The 26205-nt window shown below is 43.6% G+C and overlaps 1 protein-coding gene across 3 annotated transcripts in view; it reads right to left on the reverse strand.

Annotated features, from left to right (window-relative positions):
- Positions 1–707: 707 nt before the first annotated feature.
- LOC310836611 (synaptotagmin-like protein 2) overlaps positions 708–26205 on the reverse strand; it is a 57600-nt gene continuing 32102 nt past the window's right edge. Inside the window, exons 1-14 of one of the 3 annotated variants that reach the window (XM_083722123.1) lie at positions 23400–23473; positions 22391–22484; positions 21133–21226; positions 19118–20266; positions 18039–18137; positions 15553–15644; positions 14695–14796; positions 14053–14222; positions 10884–10986; positions 9987–10148; positions 8804–8882; positions 6808–6907; positions 4813–5018; positions 708–1982 (exon numbers count right to left, since the gene is read on the reverse strand). In XM_083722123.1, coding sequence (XP_083578249.1) covers positions 1837–1982; positions 4813–5018; positions 6808–6907; positions 8804–8882; positions 9987–10148; positions 10884–10986; positions 14053–14222; positions 14695–14796; positions 15553–15644; positions 18039–18137; positions 19118–20266; positions 21133–21226; positions 22391–22484; positions 23400–23458 — 2655 coding nt within the window. In that variant the 5' untranslated portion in view covers positions 23459–23473 and the 3' untranslated portion in view covers positions 708–1836. The other 2 variants (XM_083722124.1, XM_083722122.1) reach the window with 2 other exon arrangements.

Below are 26205 nucleotides of genomic sequence, written 5' to 3' on the forward strand. Positions count from 1 at the left end.
GACACCATGCATGCAACAGTGCTTGCATCTGCATTACCTGGGAGACAGAAACAATAAATCAATTGAACTGCAACATGCGTTTTCTTTTTCAGATGTCACTTTGCAACAGCAGCCCCTCTGTTCCCAGAACATCTTGGAAAAGGCTGTAACCATCATATTCAAGAATCATGAGCTGAAGGTGTTCAGTACTATGGCTGTGTGTACACACTCATTCATTTGTAGCACAAAGTAGCTTTCTCAACCCGAAATTGTTTGTGTTCTTCCTCAATGTGCTACTTTCAGTCTAAATTGATTCTAAACCCTGCCATCCACAATGGAGGGAGCAGTTACTTGATATGCATTTGATTAGGCTACCCATGCTTTCCCCTCTCTGCACATTCCCTTGGTGAATGAAGGAGGAAGTGCCATTGGGCAGATATGGATATACCACCCATAGCTGGGAGAGTCTATGTGCAATGATTCCTAATGACTGTAACAAATAGCAACCTGGAGGTCTGCATCTCACAATAACCTCTGGGCCACCCCAAATCATACATGCATACTTCGGGAAACTGCCCTCTATAGCAGGCCCCACCCACCACTCCAATGTGGCCCTTGGGAGGTTGCCCAGAAGGGAATGCAGCCCTCAAGGTGAAAAAGCCCCCCCCAACACTGCTAGAAAGCACGAAGCCCACTGATGGGGCTAAACAACAGCTAGCAACCACAAACATGATCTTCAGGTTTATTATATATAATTAACATTCAAGGCACATATTCACAGACCCATATCAGGAGGGGTACAGCATTAAGAGATGTTTATGAGTTACAGGTAACATTCATAAGCATTGCACACCATGAAACATAAGGATATTTTAGTTTACATGTTACAGGCTACTGGACCCACGCCCCAAAAATAGTGGGAAGTGCTGTATCTACTTTTTTTTTTGTCTTATCAAGCATTTCCCATTTTTAAAGTGAAACGTAAAGGGTGTGGCAACACTGAAAAAGAGAAGTTATTTATATTTATTTGTGACATTTCTTACTTGCCTATCCTCAATAATCTCCCACAACAGGTTTCAAAATCACAACATAAAGTTATAAAAACTGATTGTATTCAACAGATTGTATTCAACAAAGTAATTCCTGTGATGGCACAAGGGACTTCCACTTGCGCAATGGAAGTTCTCCTTCCGCTCCTCCCCTGTGTGCCCCCAAATCTTTCCTTAAGGTTCCAACCATCGTTGGTATTTAGGAGGAGAGGGCACAAAGGGAGAGGGAAGTTCTGTTGCTAAAGTGGAAGTCCTTGTGGTAACAGGATACCTATGCCAGATACAACCCCAAGCTGTTCCAATTATGAAAAATAAACAAAACCATTTGAACCAGGACAGAACAATATAATAAATTCAGCAAAAGAGATATTGTGCTCGCTGATGAATGCTACACCACAGTTTTTATTATAACTTCCTCTGCCCAGAAAAACAAACAAACAAAACCATCATGGGAATAGTAATAGAACAGAAAATTCAAAAACCTATAAAATATTTACACCTCTTCTTCCTTGCCTTTTGGGTACATATCCAAAATCTAATTAAAGACAAAACAAAACTTAATTTGTAGTACATAATGTTGTGGAGGTAAACAGTAGTTCTTCCGTGCTTTTTACCTAAGCTGAAATGTGATATCAGTATTATATCTTTTCAGATCTCTCTTGGGATAAGAAACAATACTTAGCTTCTTTGGGACATGTCACAAACATGATCTAAATAGCCTTATGCTTACTGGCAGTCAACAGTCCTCCCCTGTCTGTCACCTGTACTCAAAACTTCATCTCTGATGATTCATAGAGTTCCCAGAGTTTCATTTATACTTCTTTTTCCCTGCCAAGGAGCGCAAAGGCATTGATCCTTCAATCCATTCATTTGGTGTCGTCATCATTTCCCGCCAAAAGACCACCTCCTCTTGTGTGGAATCCATCCAATTAACACGAATCCCGTAGCTAATACCTTTTTTGGGGAGTGGGGGAGAGAAAGATGTGGTGAATCACTGTAGAAATAATTGCAGGAAGGGGCTGTCCTATGCTAAACTGTTTCTTCTCTGAGTCTCCTGCATTCTCTGCAGGACTGTTATATACCTAAGGAGCAATTACATTATGAACATCATGGAGGAAGTAGATAGAGAAAAACTTCCTCTCTCTCTCTCTCTCAACACAAGAACTCATTGAAAACCAATGGAGCTGAATGTTGGAAGATTCAGGACATGCTCTTCATGTAATATGTAGTTAAACTATGGAACTGGAGGCAGTGATGGCCACCAATAAGTAATTTTATTTTCTTTAACAGTATTATTTGAAAATTAAGTTATTGGTGATGAGAATGGGCTGGGACTTCCATTAGGGTTAACAGCCTCTCCAGGTCTCTTCTAAAACCCCAAGGCAGACTTGGAGCTTCAAAGGAACATAGGTTGCTAAAAGCTGCTGAACCTTCTTAAAGGGAAAGTAAACTGTAACAGGTTACAAGTTTAGATGGAGAGAGACCTTCCGGATGGGATGCCAGACTCCAATTTATCTGAGACTTACCCTTTCCAGGGACAATCAAATAAGTAAAAAATAGAACAAAAGCAACCCACTGCAACCACTAGCTTTCAAATTAAGTCCCCCCCACAACCGCCAAAATCTGGAAGTCAACTGAATCTTACAAAAAAACCTACTTTTCAGCTAAGCCCTCCCTTTGAAGAAAAGCCTTCCCAGCACACACACATTTTCTTTCTTATTTAAGAAAAGAAGAAAAAAAAAGCAAAGGTATAGTAGTAGGATCCAAACAATACAAATTAAAAACCTTTGCTGATTTGGTATTGACACTTCAAGAACCAGATTCCAGTGCAGTAAAAGCACTGGAGATGATACAGGAGTTCGGGCAGGTAGCAGGATTTAAGTTAAATAAGAGCAAAACCAAAGTCTTAGAGAAAAATCTGGGCAATGAGGAAAGGAAGTTATTACAAGAAAAGACGGGCCTTGTCTTTGTGAAAAAAGTTAAATATCTGGGGGTTAATTTGTCGGTGAAAAATTAGAATTTATATAAAGATAATTATGAGAAATTGTGGAATGAAATTAAGAGAGATTTGGAGATTTGGTCGAATTTGAAATTGTCATTAATGGGCAGGATATCTGTAGTTAAGATGAATGTATTGCCAAAGATGTTGTTTTTGTTTCAAGCCCTCCCAATTACTGACAATATGAAATATTTTAAAGAATGGCAGAAAGCTTTATCTAGATTTATCTGGCAGGGGGAAAAACCCAAAATTAAATATAAATTACTAACAGATTCCAAAGAAAGAGGGGGATTTTCCCTGCCAGATTTGAAGATCTATTTTGAAGAAGCAGAGTTTTGCTGGATTAAGGAATGGATACAACTAGAAGATACTGATGTTTTAGATTTGGAGGGATTTGACAATGTGTTTGGATGGCTTGCATATTTATGGTATGATAAAGTAAAGGCCCATAATGCTTCTAAAAATCATATAATTAGGAAATCTCTATATAATGTTTGGATTAAATACAAAGATCTTTTAGAAGGGAAAACACCCAGATAGCTTTCGCCAATGGAGGCAAAGGCTCAGAAAAAGTCAAACATGGAAACCTAGTGGTTGAGATATTCAGATTTGTTACTAGAAGATAATGAAGGATTTAAATTAAAACCATTTGGTCAAATTAAAGATAAAATAAATTGGTTACATTACCACCAGATTAATGAATTGTACAAAATAGATAAGAAAAATGGTTTTGCTTTGGAAAAAACTAAATTGGAAACGGAGTTGTTAGATGTTAAAGCTAAAAATTTGTCTAAAATGTATAATTTACTGTTGGAGTGGCATACAAAGGATGAACAAGTTAAATCCGTGATGATAGATTGGGCAGGAGATTATCACAACAGTGATAATCTATGCTGCAAATGTAAAGACAAGGAGGGTAGCTTTTACCATATATGGTGGACCTGTCCCAAGGTGAAAGACTTCTGGGAGAATATTTATAACGAGCTGAAAAAAATTGTTGAAATACACATTTGTTAAGAAACCAGAGGCCTTTCTTCTTGGAATAACAGGTTTAGAATTGCCCAAGAAAGATGTTAGATTGTTTTTGTATGCCACAACTGCAGCTCAAATTTTATTAGCTAAGAATTAGAAAGCACAAGAAATACCAACAGTGGAGGAATGGCAGATGAAGATGATGGACTTTTCGGAGCTAGCCGACCTGACCAAAAGAATCTGTGACTAGAAGGAGGAGGAATACCAGGAAGAATGGAAGAAATTTAAAGACTATTTATTCAAATATGCTAAAATAAATTAATTAGAAATACTTGCAAAATAACAGATAGACTAAGGATATAAATATGTGAAATTATAAAACATTATGTTTAAAGTTAAGATGAAAATTAGATAAAGATGTTAAGAGGATTAAGTAAATTTTATGAGATACTATTTTGGAAAACCGTTACAATGATATACAATGAAATTCAGTCAAGGGAATTTGATGAAGTCATTTAACTATGAAATTAACATTGGACCAAGTTCAGATACGATGTGTGTTTGTTTGTTTGTTTTAAAATGTGGAAAATTAATAAAAAATTTGGAAAAACAAAACAAAACCTACTTTTCAGCCAGGCCTTCCTTTTGAAGAAAAGCCTTCCCAGCACACACACATTTTCTTTCTTATTTACATACAGTCCAGGGTTAACATTCTGATACCAGCTCTTTGTAGTCGTAGTAATTACTTGAAGACAGACTGTTCCATGTTCCCATAAATGAAAATCAAAGGATGAGAGCAGGTGACCCACTTACCCGTCCCCACTCCCAGTCGGATGCCACCAAGGAAGTGATCGGTCAGCTTTTCATGATCCCAGACGGTCAGCTCCACACACGCATCCTTCAGATCTTCTGTGTGAAATCCATCATACACAATGGTGTGATTGAAGACAGGGTTTGAATCTCTCTTGATAATTCTGGTTTTCTGATAACTCTTCTTACTGGTGTCTGGAAGGATGTAGCTTAAAAAGAAGCAGTGTTTCATGTCATATATGCCAACAGTAATTTATTTACATGTTCCTTCAAATACCACCGCCCTCTCCTGCAAACAAATAATAACAATAATAGTAATTACACCAGCAGTGGAACCTGAGGGTAAGGAGGCAGAGCAGCAGAAGCAGGTTGACCCTCCTAGTGGTATAGCTGCATTTGTTGTGACCAGGGTGGGGCGGGATAAGATGGGGGGCGGTGAGGTCAGGAGGACCTGAAGGGCACCAATGCCACCAACCTGGAGCTCCCCCAAACTTGCCCTGCCTTGACAAGGGGCAGTGAAACTGCAGCAAGGATGATGCTGCTGTCATTCTGAACACCCCGTGTGATGATGCTGCGTACTACTTAACACTGGAATACTTATTTCGATAGTTCAAAGTATATCGCCCGCATAGTCCATAGAATTGTACAGCTTGATAATTACTATGTTTAATGCTGAATTGGGAAGAAAGAGTGATGTTAAGTGATTAAGTTAAAATTATAAAGAACTTTGATTTGGAAAACCGTTAAAATGATATGCACTGAAATTCAACTAAGGGGAATACGAGGAAGTCACTTAACAATGTTAAGGAGATTAGTTTTAATAAGGTTATGATTTATGTCTGTTTGTTTATTTGTTAGTGTGTTTTTAATTTTGTGAAAATCAATTAAAAAATTTGAATTGTAGAGCCTGAAGGGACCCTGAGGTCTAAGTCCAACATCCCATAATGCAGCAATCTTTCTGCCCAACGTGGGGCTTGAACTCGTGAGCCTGAGATTTAGAGTCTCATGCTCTACCAAGTGAGCTATGGAATGAACTTCAGGAGGAGGGTACTGTGAGAAGGAGTGCATTTCCTCAGGGCCCACATGACAGTGGTGGGTAAAGCCAGAGCCAAAAGAGAACGATGCCTGTACCCCAGCACTCTAGCCCAACTCTCTGGCTTCGCTTTACCTCTCCCTGTCCCTTGCCACCCAGTAGGCTGCTATGGGATGGACCGTTTGCTTTAGTCCATGACCTGGACCAATTGCTTGCAGAGGGCTTCCCCCCTCTGTTCATTCCATCACTCCATGCATTTTGGCTCCCCTCCTTTTCCCTCTCTGGGCTTCCCTTCACCTGAGTGGAATTAGTGGCCACATGAGATTAGGCTGAGGGCCACCGGATTCCAGTCCCTAATCTTCCTGTGATCCTCGCAACACAACGCTGTGAGGGATATTAATATCCCCCATAATGTAATGGGGGGAAGAAAACTACTGAGGTTGAGAGAGGGGGGTTACCTAAAGCCATCAAGCGAGTCCACAGTGGAGGGGAGCCTCAAACCATGGGCCTCCTTATTCTCAGCTCTATCCAATGGAGGCTGGCCCATTTGGTGCCCGCTCCAACCTCATTCTAAGCTTGGCTGGCTCCCACCTGCTTCTTGCATGCAAAACAGTCCAGGGGGTGGCACTGCCTGCCAGGTTCCCCCTCTTTAATCTCCCAGTTGCCCTTGAAGAACTCAGCAGGCATGAGGATGGGGACAAAACTTGAATTAGTTGACCCTGCCTGTCTTTAGCTCTGCTGCCACCTACGGTAGGTCTCCCTGCCTTCTGCCCAATGAGAACCAATCAGCACTGGCTCTGTCTTAGTCCAGCATTTAAATATTACTTAAGGGGTTGCATCTTCCTAATATGACTAATTCTGCACTGGGATTATAGATGTCCCTGGTAAGAAAAGGAATTTATGTTAACTGCAAATACGTCTCTCTCTGTGTGTGTGTGCACATGCACAGCAAATGACATACATACCATTTCACAAAGGAATCCACTCCAGAAGGACGTAACTGTGGGAGGTCTTTAGCGTCTTTCACCCAGATATGGACCTCTCCAGTTGGAGGAGTTAATGGACCTGCCATGAAGTAGGCATAGAAATCCTCAAACTTTTAAGTTTGCAAGTGCCACCAATTTGTAGTTATAATACTTTATGAATACAAGTCTAAAGATTTGAAAGTTAAGCAGATGTGTTCAAAAGAGAGAAATGAAAGCTGGTTTTTTAAGCAATATGCAGCACAATTGGAACACATTCAGAAGTTCCACTGAATTCAATGGGTTTTTGTCCCAGAGAAGAATGCACAGGATTGCAATCTAAAATTCAGATGAAATTCATTATACATTTGAAATAAAAATGTTGCTGTTACTGTCATGTAATATTCTTTCCCTATTGCATACTCTTTGGGTTACAGAACCCCAAAACAGGACAACTGTAGAAGGAAAAAAAGGTATATGAATAAATGTGTTCATAGGAATTAAAAAGAAACAAATCCCTGCTGTGCAGCAGTAAAGACCTTATAGATCCAAAAAAAGACAACACTGAAAGAAGTTGAACACAAGTGCATTTTTCAGAACTTAAATTTCAGGAAGCATGTATCTGCTGGATGATAGTTATAATAAAACAAGTCTAAACAGAGAGTGAAATGTGGTGGAGCGGCCAGAACATTGGACTTGATGGTGGACAGGGCCTAGGAAAGGTGCCATTAAGTATAGGGAATACTGTAGCTCAGTGGCAGAGCATCTGTTTTGCATGCAGAAGGTCCCAGGTTCAATCCCCAGCAGCTCCAAGTACAGTGGTGAGAGAAGACCACAGCCTTAAATCCTGGAGAGCCACTGCCAGTCACTGTGGACAACAGTGGGCTAGAGAGACCAATGGTCTGACAGCTCTTTATGTTCCTATAACTAGGGACAAGGATATATCAAACCCCCACTCAACCATGAAGCTCGTTGGGTGACCTGGGCTCAGTCGCTGTCTCCCAGCCAACTCTACCTCGCAGAGACAGTTGTGTACAGCTAGGAGGCTGCTGCTAACCACCAGAACATGCCATCTGAGGGGGTTCTTTCACTGCCTAATGGTAGAGCTGGCCCTGCATAGGAAGCTGACTTAGACTGAGTTAGAACATTGGTTCATCTATCCCAGTACTGTCTACTCTGACCAACAGCGGCTTTGCGGTCTTCTGTAGCCTTATCTTGAGATGAAATTGGCTGAATCTGAGACCTTTTCCATGCAAACCACTGAGCTATGGCCCTCATCCCATTGAGCCACAGTTCTTTCCCCCCATGTGCTGAAGAGAAAAGAAGTTTGCTATGACAAACTTGCGAGGTAGCCCATTCCATACCATGAAGCTTACTTCTGACTTCACACGCATAGGATTGCTTTGCTGGTAATCATGAGCCAGCCATTCCCTCTCAGCCTAACCTACCTTACAGGCCTGTTATGAAAATTAAGAGGGGAGAAGAACATAGACTTCAGCATGAAAGAACCCCATAGGTCTTTATGATTCTGTTCTCAGGTGGTCCAACTATTCTTCCTAGTTGTCTAATATTTAGTGCTGTTGGGTTGCGGGGAGATTTCTAAAATTCTCTTCTCTCTTTTGAGATCCTTAGGGATTCAATTTCACTCATCAGCTTTTCTCCCTTCACACACTGTCCCAGGGTGGCATTTTAGTACAACTTGCGTTCCAAAGAATTCAAATTGCAGTATGATAAAATAAAGTATGTAAGAAATAAAAGCAGATAAAAAAATCAAAATGAATATTTGGCATGCTGTGAAACACCTGAATGAAGCTCAAGGACCACTGGTGGTCCATGGAACACAGTTTGGGAAGCCCTGATATATGTAGTGTGGCTTGCGGGGGCGGGGAATCCATTCTGATTCCCAACAATATATAATAATGAGAATGGGTGGTGCACGGTACCCAACCCTGTAGTAACATGGAGACGCTTTCTGAAATCTTCACTGTTGTGTTTTTACCTAGACTGCTTGGTGGGATATACTTGATGGACAGGTTCATCACACCTCGATGGTCGACATGATTGATGGCTGGGAGGATCTGAAAGAGAAAGGACTGTGAGAAGCATGGTGTGCAGAAAACCACAGCGATTTCAAATCAGCTGGTGATCAGATCCAAACAAATTCTGAAAACCTATGCTGAAAATTCAATCAAATTTCTCTCCATCAAAATCAGCAAAATTGCCTCTGGGCAAAACTAGATGTGAGGGGCAATGCTGATCTCTTTTCCATGGCAGTTGAGAGTAGTTTTTAAATGAAATGCAGCCCTGGCAGGCTGTGATCAGGAGTGGAAGCAGAAAGGCAGGGTGTGTATGTGTGTAGGGGAACGATGCTAGCATAGACAAAGTCCAGAGAGAGAATGAAAACAGGGTCAGGTTTGACTAACTGTTCCCACCATTGGAAGCCTGCACAAGAACTTCTGCTAGCACAACAGGGCTTTGGGTTGTCCCCAAATTGGCTCAGGGGGATCAGTAAAGCCACCAGAATAGCACATGAGGGGAGGAAAGGACAGTGGGCAAGTAGAAATGCTGCACTAAAGGAGATATTTGCTTAAAATTATGTTGAAATTCTCCTTGTTGATCTAAGGTAAGCTGGACAAGAGTATATAGTTTGAGGAGAAATGAATGGGGGGGGGGGGAGTTTGCCTTTCTTAGAACTGGCCTTAAGAAAATCCACAATACATACTGAGGAAAACTCCCTCAGAGCTACATAGCCAATCAGAGCATGAGTTACCTCAGCAAGGACCATGCCATTCTGACTGGTTGCTAGGCAACACCCCACCCCTTTTATACCCCACCTTGTTCTCTAAGGAACTCAAAGTGATGTACTGCACATGGATCTCCCCCTTTTTATTTAATCCTCACAGCAACTCTGTGAGGTGGGTTAGGCCGAGAGGCAGTGGCAGGCCCAAGGTCACCCAGTGAGCTTCATGGCCAAGTGGGAATTACAACCCTGGTCATCCAGGTCCTGGCCCTTCCATCCTAACCACTACAGCACACTGGCTCTGTTCCAGAAATGTGTGTGCGTGTGTGCACGTGCGTGAATGACTGAAGTTTTCTTAAAAGAAAAATATGAATGTATGATTAAGCCCTTCACCCTATATAAGAACCTATATTTAGCAGGATCCCTGCTAAACCATACTTACCCGTGGCTTGAGCATATACCAGTTCAGTTTATTGTTCTGCCAGTCCCAGCTGGCAAGGTCTATTTCCACCTCGCCCAGGAAACTATTGCGTCCCAAAGGGTCATTGTGCCAAATGGAGAGGTTTAGTTTTTGAATCAGCAGGACCATTTTCTCTATTTTGTACTGAGGAGAAAGGAGAAGCGACTTTTATCACTTTGCACACATTGTTTTTACTTCTGTTCTCTTAATGGTTAACATCTCATAGTGCTGAGGGGAGGGTTCTGGGGGCGGGGGCATAGTATTGATGGAATTAAGCAGCACTGAGCTGGCTAATCGCTTGGATAGGAGACCACCAGACAGTTCACAGTAGAACAGGATGCATATGTATATATCATGGGTAGGCAAACTAAGGCCCGGGGGCCATATCTGGCCCAATCGCCTTCTAAATCCAGCCCACGGACAGTCCAGGAATCAGCATGTTTTTACATGAGTAGAATGTGTCCTTTTATTTAAAATGCATCTCTGGGTTATTTGTGGTACCTGCCTGGTGTTTTTATATGAACAGAATGTGTGCTTTTATTTAAAATGCATCTCTGGGTTATTTGTGGGGCGTAGGAATTGGTTCATTATTTTTTTCAAAATATAGTCCAGCCCCCCACAAGGTCTGAGGGACAGTGAAAAAGTTTGCTTTATAAAACAACAAATGGGGCCTGAAACTAAATACTGCAGTATATCATCACCTCTTAATTCCTGTTCATGGTCCCAGCCAGCAGCCAGCCATGCCCTCTACAGGATATTCTCAGTAGTGGTCCTGAGCTCTAGTGTGATGGAAGCCTGAGATTGGATTCAGAATTATATCCTCGATTCTACCTCCTCCCTTGCCACAAATCCTAACCTTCCTAGGTATTTATTCCTTACCTGCAACACCTCATTGAAAATGGGGTTAACAGTTCTTCTCTTCACAGACGACTTCCTCTTGCCCATCCGTGCTTTGTCTGGAAGCAGGTAGGTTTTGACGTACCTGCGAAGAGGCAGCCACCGAGTTAACATTCAACACAGTTAGGATCTTGCATACAAGCAGGGGACGCCTGACAGTCAGCAACAGCTGGGTTGTCAACATGGTGTTTGTGCTGAGTTATAAATCATCTGGTGGAGCCAGGGACAAATGTAGGGTTGGTCACCAACTTAAACGGCCTTAAAAAGAAGATAAGACCTCACTTATCAACCACTTGGATCTGCAGAACAGGCAGTATAACAGGTGCCACATACCGTATTTTTGCTCTATAAGACTCACTTTTTCCCTCCTAAAAAGGGGAAATGTGTGTGCGTCTTATGGAGCGAATGCAGGCTGCGCAGCCATCCCAGAAGCCAAAACAGCAAAAGGGATTGCTGCTTTCACTGCGCAGCGATCCCTCTTGCTGTTCTGGCTTCTGAGATTCAGAATTTTTTCTCTCTTGTTTTCCTCCTCCAAAAACTAGGTGCATCTTGTGGTCTGGTGCGTCTTGTAGAGTGAAAAATGCGGTAATAATACTCAATGCACATTTCTAAGAAATTGGTACTTTTTAGTGTGGAGGCATCCAGACTTTGGAACTCCCTGTCTATTTGACATCAGGCAGGCACCTTCATTATGGTGTGATAAAACTGTGATAAACAGTTTTGCTTAGGCAAGATGTTGACTTGTGCTTTAATATATTTTTGGCTTATTTTTTTTTTAATGTTGCAAATGGTTGTTTTAAACTGTTGCTACTGCTAACAATTGTTTTAGTACTTTTTGTAAGCCACTTGCTTTGGGGGCTTCTTTGCAATCAAGAATATAAACTTTATGAAATTAAAATAAACGAAGTAAATAAATAAATTCATGGAGGAGAAGGCTGTGAATGACTACTATCCATGACAGCTATGCTCACTGTTAGAGGCAGTATGCCTCTGAGTACCAGCTTCTGGAAGTTGCAGGTGGAGTCAGTACTGTTGCAATCAGGTCCCGCTCGCAGGTTCCCCAAAGGCATCTGTTTGGCTACTGTGAGAACAGAGTGCTGGACTAGACGGACCTTTGCCTGATCTAGGAGTGCTCATATTATAAGAATGTTCTTGTGATATTTACTTTCATGTTTAATTGGGACTGGGACTTTGCTGAAATTGACAGTCTGTATGGGCTATGCTTTTATATGGACAGTTCTGTATTAAAGGAGAATGCATATTTTCCTTTTTGTTCATTTGGGGGTTACGGAGTTTATCTGCGATAATGCCCTGCAGCACAGTTTGGAAGAGAGAACTTCATGGTGGATAAAGATCCCAGAAACTCCAGCAAGTGCAGAATGCTGCAGTGAGGCTCCTCATAGGGTCTCTGCCATAGGAGCATATTCGCCCAGTGCTTTTCCAGCTGCACTGGCTCCCGGTGGAGTACAGGGTCAGATTTAAGGTGCTGGTTTTGACCTTTAAATCCCTTCATGGCCTAGGACCCTTGTACCTACGGGACCGTCTCTCCTGGTATGCCCCACAGAGGACCTCAAGGTCCATAAATAGCAACACCCTAGAGGTCCCGGGCCCTAAGGAAGTTAGATTGGCTTCAACCAGAGCCAGGGCCTTTTCAACACTGGCTCCGGCCTGGTGGAACACTCTGTCGCATGAGACCAGGGCACTGCAGGATCTGATTTCTTTCTGCAGGGCCTGTAAGGCAGAGTTGTTCCACCAGGCCTTTGGCTTGGAGCCAATTTGATTCCCTCCCCCTTTTTCTTTTTTCTTTCTCCTCTTGTGATGAGGCTGCATTTTAATGTTTTAATGTTGTATTTTAATCTTGCTTTTAAAGTTGCATTTCAGTCATCTTGTTTTTTATTGGTTGTTAGCTGCCCTGAGCCCAGTCTTGGCTGGGGAGGGCGGGGTATAAATAAAATTTATTATTATTATTAGAACTTCATGGTGGATAAAGATCCTGACGCATCTCCCATCTGAGGTCCTCCATGACTTCCTGTTGCCTGTGACCTGCTGGGCAGAGATAGTGACTGGTAGGAGGCAGGCAGAAAAAGGATATATCTGCAGGTAAGCAGGCTGGAGACACCAGTTCATGCCAGAACTCAACAGACATCAAAAGGCTTTTGTATGCCTGGGAGAGAGGTGGCAAAAGAGATATATACTGGGGTAGGGCAATGAAGTAGAGTGTTCTTTTACAAGGAACGTTTGCATTCTTCCTCTCAAAATGAAGGATGTTTCATTTGCAAAGTTGTGCAAAGTTTGCTGGACTATTCAGTCAGCTAAAGGCTGGTTTGGGTGCTAGCTCTCATCAGCCCAACCCACCAGCCATGGAGAAAAGCTAAATGCAAAGTATTATTCAGTCCACATCCTCGGATGTTGTGTTGGACTACAATTTCTAAGCTGGCTAAGGATGATGAGAGTTATAGTCCAACAATCAACTGCTTCCACTTACAAGAAAGTAGATTCCAACTAAACATCAGGAAGAACTTTCTGATGAGAAGAACTGTTTGGCAGTGGAACAGACTCCCTTGGAAGGTGGTGGACTCTGGAGGTTTTTAAGCAGAGGCTGAATGGTCATCTGTCATTGATGCTTTAGTTGACCTTCCTGCATTGCAGGGGGTTGAAACAGATGATCCTTAGGGACCCTTCCAACTCTACAGTTCCATGATTTTATGAACATCTGTGGACAGGGGGCTAAGGATAGATTTATAGAACACCTGCCCTCTATGCAGACTCTGAGTGGTACTTCCCTCCTGGGATGTCCATTTGTGGCTGCAATTTTCCACCTACATGTGGAAAATTCAATGCACATGGCAAATTTCCCAGATAATCTCTGGTAACTGACCATGCAGGCTGTTCCTACATGTACTAGATATTACTTGTACAGGCAACATTTGAATCTTATGGTCCTGAGCAGATGTCCAAGGATGCCAGAGACAGGCATGTAACGGAATCAAGGTCAGCAGCTATGCTCTGGTCCCCTTCCATATGTATGAGACTGACCAGGGAGAGATACTGTCCAATCCAGTCCTAAAAAACTCTTACAATTAATTGGCAGTGATAGTGCTATTTCCCTCCCAACCCCAATTCCAGAGTTTAGAATTTTAGCACCACTTACGGGTCTGTCCTTCCTTTCTTTTCATCCACAATGGCCAGGTCCTTGCACTGACAAACGAAAATTTGAAATTCCCGGTTCTTCTCATCATAATCCAGGGCAAACTGAACGTGTCCCTGGGCATCGACACTCCCAAAATCACCACTGTACACACTCAGGACACTGCCACTCACCTGTCCAAGGTGCAAGAGAGACATTCATTCATTGTTAGAAGGTCTATAGGTTCAGGATTGCTTTAAAATGTGGAGAAATGACCCAACCTGGTCTGTGTACACAACATACTTTTAAAACACATGGATTCCCCCAAAGAATCCAGGGAACTGTAGTTTACCCCCTCCACAGAACTACAATTCCCAGCATTCTTAACAAATGACAGTGAGAGACAGTGTGGTATAGTGGTTAGAGTATCAGACTAGGACCTGGGACACCAGGGTTCAAATCCTCTCTCAGCTGTGAATTTCATTAGATGATCTTGGTCCAGATCTTGGTCCTTGGGGTCTCAAATTTCAGCGGCACCCTGTGTGATGCCAGAATTAGCACCCCCCATTCAATTCTAAATAATAGTTGCAACATTGGGGCACCCCTGAGGTTTCACGCCCAGTGCAGCCAAATCAATCACGCTCCTCTAAATCTGCCTCTGCTTACCGAGGAGACGGAGGCCATATCAGAGGAGTGGCTCCCCACACTGGGTGTCTTCTTGTGCCTGCTGAACTGGAAGCTGATTTCTGAAGCTGTGTCTGATTCCGTCTGCAAATCAAGCCAAGGTGGATATTAATTATTGGTCATGGAATGTTTGAGTGTTTTGCTGCAATGGGAATTGAAAGGATGGAGGGATGTGATTGGTGCAAGCAGAAGATTGTTGAAGGACTATGGTTCTTGACTTCCCGATTTTTATTAGTGCATCAGAATGCTTTTTGTGGGAAGGGGGGGTATCCATCTGATTTTTCTTATTAAAATAGACAGGGCTTGGAATAAAGTTGTTTGGTTTAATTAAGTTTAACTGTTTTAGTTCAAAAACACCAGAAAGCAGTTGCCATAATTGCCAGGCGCACTAAATGTGAATTAAGTTTATCTCGGGTAGAACTTTAATCAGTTCCTACTGCATTTTCAAGTCCTTTCCCTTGAAAGTGGTTCTTTCAATCTTTCCTTAGCCCTCTAGTGGCTATGGTGGGTCATTTACCAGATGCAACGTATTTATCCTTAACTCTGGAAGTGCATGCTTGATTCTGATCAAACTAAGCCTCCGGCTAGGAGGGACTCATTGGTTGCATGTGAATTATTTCCAACTTTCCTGCCCCACTACCCAGGGAGTTCTGTGAGGAGAAATAAGGGTTTCCTAACAACTCTCAGCACCCTTAAACAAGCTACAGCTCCCAGGATTCTTTGCAGGGAAGATGTGACTGTTAAAGTGGTATAAAAGTCCTGTAAATATTTGGTGCAGTTGTAGCCTAAGCAGCAAAAGGACTTAGTAAACATGATACAGGCAGACCAACATAGTCCTACCTCAGACAGCAGGAGAGGAGTGGATTTGCTAAAGTCTTTGGCCCTCTCAGGCTCAAGGTACTGGTGGTTTGGCACCTGAGGCTTAGTGTACGCTGGAAACAATAAAAGAAAACATATCAACATGAAGATTGTATCCTGTGCTCTGAAGCAACAGAACCTGTTTCATTATCTGTATAAACCATTAGATATAGAGACTGTGGCAAACCAAACAGCTTAAAAAACCCTGTGTTGCATTGCACTCACATATTCTTAAGCCTGTTTCTTTTTTCTTTTTCTTTTTAAAATATAAATAGCCATTTTCTATTTCTCTACAAAAAGAGGTGCTGGAACTCACCACGAACGCCTCCCCCGTTCTCTTGGAACAGAAATGGCACCTACCTGAAAGTCGCCGGAACTGGGTTCCAGTGAGTTAATTGCCTTTAAAAAGCCCATTACAAAGGCATGGCAACTAAAACAGTTAAAGGGGAATATCTGCGTTTACACATGGATTCAGCGCCATCTGTTGGTTGAAATAAAAATTGCTGTATTGCCAAAAGCATTCGGCGAAATTAGTGTAAATAAGCCAAAGGATTTAATAAATTGTGTAGATAAATAGTTAGGAGTCTGTTACAGAATTGGTGGTGTTCATGATCAGAGGGGTTGTTGCTGTTGCATTGTCCATGTGTTGTCTTTATCAAAATGTCATCCTGTACCACTTCTGCATTTCACTGGTAAGTAAAAACAACCCCTTATAAATCCACTACAGTGGTACCTCGGGTTAAGTACTTAATTCGTTCTGGAGGTCTGTTCTTAACCTGAAATTGTTCTTAACTTGAAGCACCACTTTAGCTAATGGGGCCTCCTGCTGCTGCCATGCTGCTGGAGCACGATTTCTGTTCTCATCCTGAAGCAAAGTTCTTAACCCGAGGTAATATTTCTGGGTTAGCGGAGTCTGTAACCTGAAGCGTATGTAACCTGAGGTACCACTGTACTGGTGTGGGAGCTCATACAAAAGGATTCCAAATCTTCAGGAATCCTTTTCCCCCCTTGCCAAATCATTTTTAATTGATTTCCCACATTTTACCAGATCAGCCACAAATTTAATACAATTAAAAAAAAACAACTGGTTCCCCACACTCTATTCTTGAAGAATCCTTTAGGTGTGTTCAGCCAAATGGACTTACAATTTTCCAACAGACTAGGGCTGTTTAAGCCAAGCCACTCTCAGCTGGGTGATACAGAATTCTGTTGGAAACCGGTGCAGGAATCATTGCAATGCACATGTTCATTTGAGATCAGGTGAGTATGACCGATATTTGATATAGCTTTTTTTTTAACTTCACAATTGTTACATTAATAATTATGTTATTTTCTGCACTGTGTTTGATGTTCCCCTTCCACTGAAATTAATTACGTAATTAATAATGTTAGCTTTGGCTTAGCAAAACAAACAACTTCCTCCAGCAGGAACAGCAATGTTGGGGGGCAGGGAAGGAGTAGGGCTAACATGCACAGCCCCCACTCCACTCTAAGAGCATATTCCTTTTGAACACCTGAAGGCAGGTGGTCTGCAAATGTCTTGAAAGGCCTTCCAGATGGTTGGGCTCCTCCACCCTGTTCTGTTTCCTTATTCTCCAGCTGGCAGCAAAACCAGGAGATTTGTCAAGCCTGCTATGTATGACTGATAGGTTCAGCTCCATGTGTTATACCGTATTTTTCGCTCTATAGGACGCACTTTTTCCAAAAATGAAGGGGAAATGTGTGTGCATCCTATGGAGCGAATGCTTCCTTGACTTCAGCGATAGCAACGGGAAGCCTCCAAAGCGCAGAGGAAGCGCTCCCTCCATGCTCTGGAGGCTTCGCGTTGCTTTCACTGAAGCCTGGAGAGCAAGGGGGTCGGTGAGCACCAACCCCTCTCGCTCTCCAGGCTTCAGGCAGCTATCCGCAAGCCTTAGGAGCGTGGTGGGAGTTCCCCCCGCGCTCTGAAGGCTTGCGGATAGCAGCCTGAAGCCTGAAGCCCGGGGAGTGCAGCACCAACTCCCGCTGCGCTCCCCGGGCTTCAGGCAGCTATCCGCAAGCCTTTGGAGCACGCCCTCAGCCCCGCAAGCTCCAGGAACGGTGGCAAGGCTGCGCGCAACCTTGCTGCCGCTCCTGGACCTCTTCTGGGGGCTGGGGTCGGGGGACGCTCCGGCTTCCCCCACCCAAAAAAGAAGCCAAGACAGCGAGCGGGATCCAAAGCTGCGCGCAGCCTCTCCTGGCTGGAGAGGTTGTTCATGGCTAAAGAGGAAGTCAAGACAGCCAGAGGGATGGATCCCGCTCGTTGTCTTAGCTTCTTTGCTCTTTGGGGCAGGGGGGGGAATACATTTTTTGTCTTTATTCCCCCCCCCTAAAAACTAGGTGCGCCCTATAGTCCGGTGCGCCCTGTGGAGCGAAAAATATGGTAACTTTTGCCAGCTTGCTTTGTTAGAAAAAGCCAGACCATTGGATTGAAGCAAGCTACTACTTACTTTCTGTGGTAGTATAAATGTTCACCAAGCTCTTCGTAAGGCTATAGCCATTGGCACATATTAAATTCTTGGCAGCCGGAGAATGATGTTCATTTCCCTCTTGAATAAATTGGAAAACAAGCAGGTGTGTATTAAACAATGTAAGACATTGGCATTATTGTAACCAAGGTTTGAACAGGGTGGCTTCCACCTTACCCTAAGCTTCCCCCTCCTATTCTTTGTTTATTTGATCTAGAGATTTCGGCTTGTGGTCCTGGAGCTTGTGTACACAGCTGGGCCTTCTGGCTTACATTGTTCTGCTCCAGCAGCTCTCCCAGACACTGGGTTAGTTTGTATTAATGCACTGCTGGCCACCCAGGTCAGTTGCAGCCAGCTTGCAAGTGAAGATGAGCTCTTTGTAATATTGATTCCAGTTTTTTACTCCATGGCTAAGCAGACTAAGGGTGGAGAACCTGTGGCTCTCCAGATGTTGTTAGACTACAACTCTGATCTTCCTGGACCATCCACTGATGGAACACTCATAGAGCTCAGGTTCTCTCATTCACTGTCAGGGTCAGTCCTCATAGTAGATAATTGTCTCTGATCACTGGTCATGCCAGCTGGCCTGGTGAGAGTTGGAGTCCAACAACATCTGAAGAGGCACAGGCTCCTTAGCCCCTGGAGAAGACAAGCCTAGAGAAGGGGTAACTGTACTGGAGGAATAATTATGGCGGTTGTATTTCCATAAATAAAAATGGCTGTTTATCGGTAAGCTGAGATAAGGCACCAAATTGTAGATTAATTGTTGTTTAAGATGTATATGATGGTAGCTTACTATCCTAGATGTTTTTAAACAGATGACAATATTTTACTTAATATTTTCTATGTTTGATTGGCAATGTGGTATGTACATGTTGGTACAGGGTTGCAGCTCATGTTAGTCTTACTCAGAGTAGACCCAATGGAATTAATGGAAAAGACTAACTTAGGCTCATTAACTTTAATGAATCTACTCTAACCTATCTGGGTACAACCTCACATTTTTGTGTTTTTTGTATTGACCAGCACAAAACTATGTATAACTAGCAAAGCATCAGTACCTGAAAGCATGGAAGAATCCACTTCCTGAGCGACTCCTCTTTCATCTACATCCTCGTTTTGTAGTGGGTCCTCTGCAAGGCTACTAGGCCCATCTTTAAGCTGCTTCTTTTCCATTTCCATGTTGTCTTGAGAGCCCAAGTCAGAACTTATTTCCACAAAGCTACCAACTTTATCAACATCCTCTGAAGATACAGCCTCTATCAATATCTGAACCCTACCTGCTAAAGAATCAGTCTTACGTTTGCTTTCATCAGCCATAATAAACTCATCAGCAGGGGTCTCTGGCTCAAAAATGATGCCAGTCCGCTCTTTAGCCGGTGCGTCTATTTTGACTGATGGCACTCGAATCGGCAACTTTGATCTCCTTGTGCAACGTGGTACCTTCTTCTCCTCCTCCACTGGAGACTGCTTCCCATTCCCATCACTTAGGCTATTTCTGTTGGTCATTGCCCCTTTGCTTCTGCCATACGTGGACCGGGGGATTGCAGATCCCGATCCTTTCCTAGGAGGAGCTATGTACGTGGGCTCATCTTCACTGGAAGACAAGGCAACTGGCTTCCTGTAGGGGATTCTGGCTTTGGGGTGTATATTAGAAGTGAACTTGTCGTCACCATTTTGGCTGTTATTAGACTGGGCTGAGAGAGATCGGTTCAGTCTTGATGGCCTTCCATTGGCCTCTGTGGTGCTGGCCTTTTCTGCTGAGATTTCAGATACATCATTAGTCAAGAGGGGCTCCCCACCCTTCTCCCAAAAGTTCTTCAGGTTCTTAAAGTGTTCCCGATCCAGACCAATCTCCTCATCTTTATTGTTGCTAGAGGAGATTGTATAATTGGCTCCTTGTTTGACAGAACGGCCATTTTCCCAATCTAGAGTGGGTAATTTTGAGCTCTTTGGTGATTCTCTCTTTGCTAGACCAAACTCGGGATTCTCAGCTCCATTAGCTAAAACTGTGCTAGGTTGGAACGATCCTTTGTTGGACATCCTCTTCATGGGTATTTTGCTGGAAGGGCTAAATTCTTCCTGTGGAACTGGTGAGAATGTGTGGCTTTCTGAAGGAGCATCTGCAACATCCCCGCCAGTTGAGTAAGAAAAATCATCAAGATCCTTTTCAGAAAGCTTTCTGGTATTTGTTGAGGGTATTTCATGACCTGCAACAAAAATAGAACCCCACGGCCCTGTTCAGAGCATCATTGACAGAACTACACCCAACTGCTTTGCAATTACAAGGTGTTCTGAACTAGTGTTTTCCAGTCTGGTTTCCTCCAGAGGTTTTGCAATACAACTCCCATGAACCCCAAGCATCATTTCCAATGCTCACAAATGATGGTGGCTGAAGATCAAAACATCTGGAGGGCATCAGGTTGGGGAAAGCCTACTCAGCAAATACAGTACCCTATAATTTATTATGGGCAACTGACTGTTATCAGGAAGTGCATACCATCCAACTGGGCTATGTGAATGTCCTCATTCTGTGCTCTCCTATGGTTCTCTCGGCTCTGGAGAAAGCAGTGCATTCTGCCCCAGCCGCAGGGTGCACCTACACATTGCAAAGCAAACCTGGGATTCCCAATTCCAGTGGAAGTGTGTACGGTATGGTGGAGCTGAGACCAGCATTTGCTGCTGCTGCTGACCTGGGTGGGGCTGGAGCAGAGGTGAAGTTGGGACTGTATGGGTGCATCGGTGGGGCCACCCCCACCAATTTAGTGCTTCTGCTGGTTCAACTCACAGGAGCCTGACCTTGCAGTGGCCCCATCCAGGTAAGCTGCTACGCTCACCTACCACCTGATCTCAGATGGCAATGCAGGGATGGAATATGGATTAGGAAGAATTACTGGGTAGGAGGGGAATGTTTTACCCTTCCTTCACCTGCTGATTCTCCCCTGTAAATGTGCCTCCCTGAATAGAAGCTCCCAATGCTTAACTTCAAGAAATGAAGCATGTTGTTGTTGTTTAGTCGTTTAGTTGTGTCTGACTCTTCGTGACCCCATGGACCAGAGCTAGCCAGGCACTATACCTTTTCCATATCCTTGTGAGTTGCTTCTTGTAACCAAGAAAGGACTTATACCAACGCCACTGTCTGCTGGAGAGATATCTTCTAGGCTTGATCTCTGAAGAGGAAAATACAACTTATTTATTTACTAAGAGAATCTGTACCCTGCTCTCCAGCCAAAAAAGGCTCTCAGAGCAGCTTGCATACGATCTAGACAAGACAGTCAGCCCCTACCCATAGGCTTACAACCTTAAAAAAAGAACCACGACACACAAGGGAAAAGGGACAGGGAGGGAAGATGAAAATCAAATTCACAACTCAGGCCCACAGCTGTCAACTTTTCCCTTTTCTTGTGAGGAATCCTATTCGGAATAAGGGAATTTCCCTTAAAAAAAGGGAAATGTTGATAGCTACGCTCAGGCCCCAATTTCTAAACAGTTGTTCTTGTAGTAACCAGTTGGCACAGTTCAGGGGCAGGAGATGCCTGGTGGAGCTGGGCCTCCAACAAAGCTGATGAAATGAGCTCCAAATCCCAGCTATCCCACTGAGGCAGTCTGGTGGAATTACTGCCCTCAGATGACAGAGATATTTATTCAGGTGAAAAGTGGTACAGGCTCAGCAGCAGAAGTCATGATTCCAAGGGAAGAGATTCATAATGAAACAGAGCCTACAAAGATGTCCCAATGGTTGACATACCCCACCCACCAAGCTTTTAAAGACAAAGTGGATGTGAGCTCACTCATGAGACTCTCCCTCTCTTCCTACAGTTCTGCTGCCTGTGCACACATACACATTCTATCTGGGTGCAGTTGTTGTGTTTTGGGGGGAGCCTGACATGTAAACTACTTGCAGGGGCTTTTTTCCAATCAAGTGTTATATACATCGCCCAGGAAAATCTCTCTCTTTTCTGCCTTGCCCAACTGTGCTTTGGAAGCTCCACCTTGGGACCAGAAAATAACACTTGCCCTCCCTGTGTACCGCCCTGAGTACTCCCTGTGTACCGCCTCCCCATCTAAGCCATTGGCCATCACCACACCTTGTGACAGCAGATTCCATATGTTCTGTATACTTTATGCCAGGTATGGGGAACCTTTGGCCCTCTAAGTGTTGCTGAACTAACACCAGCCCTATCAAGTATGGTCAATGGCCAGGAATGATGGGAGCTGCGGCAGGTTCAACAAGGTTCCCCATCCCTCGCCTATGTTAAAGAGGACTTTCGTTTGTTTGTTCTAGATCTACAGCTGCCAATTAATGCCAATTCCACTTCCATTGGACACACTACCTTCTCTGCAGAGGATGGAAGAGTAGACAACCTTAGCCTTGGCTTTGGTTTGGATCTGTGTCCTTCTGCTGAATCCAAAGAAGCTTCACATGACCTGCAGAGAAAGAACAACATTTTATTACGAAGACACAAATCCTGAGATGATGGTGATGTATTGGATAATCTCATTGGATCATGTATTGGTTACAACAGTTTGAAAATACTAGGGACTGTTACCCTGCTGTTACCCTCCCTAGAGCTTCCCCTTCCCACCCCATACAACTACTAACCTCACTTTTCACCTTCCCAACCACATTTCTGAAGCCACTTCTCTCTTCTATTCTGCAACCTCACTTTGCACCCATTTTTGCCTTGACGCTCATGTCTCTGCCTCCCTTTCCTTTTGTGCAACCCTTTTTTTTTGCATGTAAACCACCCTTGCGGTAACTTCATGCATCTACCTCCTCCCACAGACTACAACTACTAAGAACCCTTTTTCACCCTCTCCCCAGTTATGAAGCTACCATCCCTTCCTCTTCTCCAGACCCTTTGATGTTCCCTCTTTCATGCTTCCGCCTCCCTCTTTTTTTTGCAATCCCCTCTGGACTCTCCTATTTGCAGCCACCTTTGCACCCAACCACCCCATGCTGATATACAGCATGCCAATGTGTCTTGAAAGTGAACAGAATCCTGCCAGCTTGTTCCATTACAGAAGGTTAACTTCAGTTGATGGGTGTTGTACAAAGATGGGGGTCTGCTCATTATTAAAGTATCTCTTCTAAATTACAACAATGGATCTGGAACTTCATGTTGAAGGCAATTCACAGTACCAAGAGCAAAATAGTTTTTGTGTGAAGGTGCTATGGGATATTTGAGGCTAATACAGCAGAGCCTTTCCTGGCTCACTTCTCACGGTAGTCAAACCTTGTCTTAAACTGCCACTCTTCCCCCCCCCCCACACTCTACTCACACCTCTGCCATTGTTTAAAAATCACCACTTTCCCCACTGCTCAGTTTCCTTTATTCAAACCTCCACTGTTGTCTAAAACCTGCCTTCTCTTTTGCTCCCCTCCCCCTGCCTGACTTCATGCAAATCCAGGATTGTGATGCAGCCCTACGAATTCTCCAATGGGAGTTGAGTGATGATATTCTGACATGGACAACATTGAAATCAGTAAAAACAATTTACAGTCAGAAGTATAGAGGAGGTTCTAAATCATATAATAATATGAGGTGTCACAGGCCAAGATACAAACAATGTTGTTCAATGCAGATGGTGGGTGCTGTTACTGTACATGGTTGAGTGGGTGTGTTGTGTGTCAACATGGGGTCTATCACAAGGTCTGTCACATGTAGTGCATCACCGAGTTAGACTATTGGTCCATCTGGCTCAATACTGTCTACAGTGATGAAGCAGCATCTCGCCAAGCTAGGAAGGTGTCTTATACTGAGGCAGTTCCCTGGTACATCAGTATTGTCTACACTGACTGGCCGCAGCTCTCCAGGGTTTCAGACAGGTTCCCAGTTCTACCTAGAGCTGTCAAGGGTTGAACCTGAGACCTTCTATAAGCAAAGCTATGCCCCTTTGTTAGAAACAAGAAGCATCAAAATTTGAACAAAAATAAAATAAAATACACAAAACATAAAAACACCAGCTTTTGCTGGTGGGGGACAACCAATCAGCAATATGGAGAGGTACTAAAACAAAGCTTGTCCCAGCAGGATCAAATTTCATCCAACACCTGCATGAAAAGGAAGGTTTTTATTGTGGCACCAAAAATATGTCAGTGTTGGTGCCAGGCAGGCCTCATTCAGAAGATAATGCTTCTGGTACTAGTTACAATGCTGCAAGTAACAGGCAGCACAAAAATAGTGTGAGCTTATAATGAACTTTTCCTCATGTTTGTTCATCACTTTAAAAACTTGCATTCAAGCACATTATAAACTGCATTTCTGTCTTACAAACAGAGAGAGACACCAATAGCTCATAAGTACTTTAAGTGCCATTGGTGAAATAGTTCCTTACTCTGCTTCCAGTCTGCCTTCTTTGAATGTTTTGGATCTTGGGAGCAGTAGATGTGAAGGAGTTGCTTCCTTAGCAGGGAACAGTCTGGACTAGTTGTTTGAGGCCAGAGATAGTCAAATTAGGACTGGCCCCCAATGTTTCTCCATCAGCTGATTGGATTACAAAATGCTTCACCCTGCACTAACTGGCAAAAAAGCCCAATTTGCAAAAGGGAAGCAGTTACAGCCTTAAATAAACAGTTTGGCAAATGGCATCCAACTGTTTTGGCATCTCAGGTGCTAGTGCCTGTTTAATGATTAACATTTGGTTGGAATTGTTGTATTTGCAATTGACAAAATGGGGAAGCAATCAACAGAAAATTCCTTGCATGGTTTATTTTTAGTTTTTAAATAGCTGAAAGTAGCTGTGACCACCCCCCCAAGTCTTCAATGGATAGATGTCTTCTGAACAGAACAGTAAACCATGAGCCTTGTGGCTGGATCAGGACAAAGCCTCATCTGTTCAGCATCCTGTTCCCACAGTATCCAACCGTTGGGAAGCCTGCAAACAGGACCTCACAGTCTGCCGGGTTCAAACTTAAGTTCAGAGCATGAATTAAGGAGGCGATTTCACTGTGAATAGCCAGGAAAAATGGCAAGACTTTCAAAAACAAAGCTAGGAGGAGGAGGTTTTCTATAGTGCTTGATTGCAAAGCTTTATATGATAGAGCAAGGATATCCACCCTTCCTGGGCCTAGGGGCACATTTGGAAATCAGAGAAATTGTTGTGGACACGTGCAAGATACTCCCTTCACAGAAGAAACACCAATGATGCTGAGGAACCCCCACCAAAAACACAACAGACAAAACTACATCCTCCCCCAAAAAGGGCTGGCATGCCCTCACCCCAAAACGGACCATCCTCATCAACCAAACACAAAAGCCTTCATTTAAAAATAAATGAATGGGTAGCACAGGGTGCCCTGGTAGGCTCAAAGTAGGGTATCTGAGGACATGGTGGTGCCCATGTGCTCCCCATTGGGGAGCCCAGTAACATAGGTAAAGGTCCCCCTGACCATTAGGTCCAGTCGTGGCCGACTCTGGGGTTGCGGCGCTCATCTCGATTTATTGGCCAAGGGAGCTGGTGTACAGCTTCAGGGTCATGTGGCCAGCATGACCAAACCAGCGCAGCGCATGGAAACAACGTTTACCTTCCTGCCAGAGTGGTACCTATTTATCTACTTTGACGTGCTTTCGAACTGCTAGGTTGGCAGGAGCAGGGACCAAGCAATGGGAGCTCACCCCATTGCGGGGATTCGAACCGCCAACCTTCTGATCGGCAAGTCCTAGGGTCTGTGGTTTAACCCACAGCGCCTCATGATTGGTGTTATACTTCGTCTAACTAGTAGCTGAACAATAATGGTGAAATTGTCAATTAGTTTTCCTTCTCCCTTTTTAAAACAAAAAAGAAGTAAAAAAAAAATTCCCAGAACTTTCTCAGAATTATATTAGGAAATAATCTTGATTTGATAAGTACATAACCAGACACGTATTGGAGAAGAGGGATAAAGTAAAGGTAAAGGGACCCCTGACCATTAGGTCCAGTCGTGACCAACTCTGGGGTTGCGGCGCTCATCTTGCTTTATTGGCCAAGGTAGCCGGTGTACAGCTTCCGGATCATGTGGCCAGCATGACTAAGCCACTTCTGGTGAACCAGAGCAGCACACGGAAACGCCGTTTAGCTTCCCGCCGGAGCGGTACCTATTTATCTACTTGCACTATGATGTGCTTTTGAACTGCTAGGTTGACAGGAGCAGGGACCGAGCAATGGG

This window comes from Podarcis gaigeae, assembly GCF_964106915.1.
Source record: "Podarcis gaigeae genome assembly, chromosome: Z".
In the NCBI taxonomy this organism is placed as follows: domain Eukaryota; kingdom Metazoa; phylum Chordata; class Lepidosauria; order Squamata; family Lacertidae; genus Podarcis; species Podarcis gaigeae.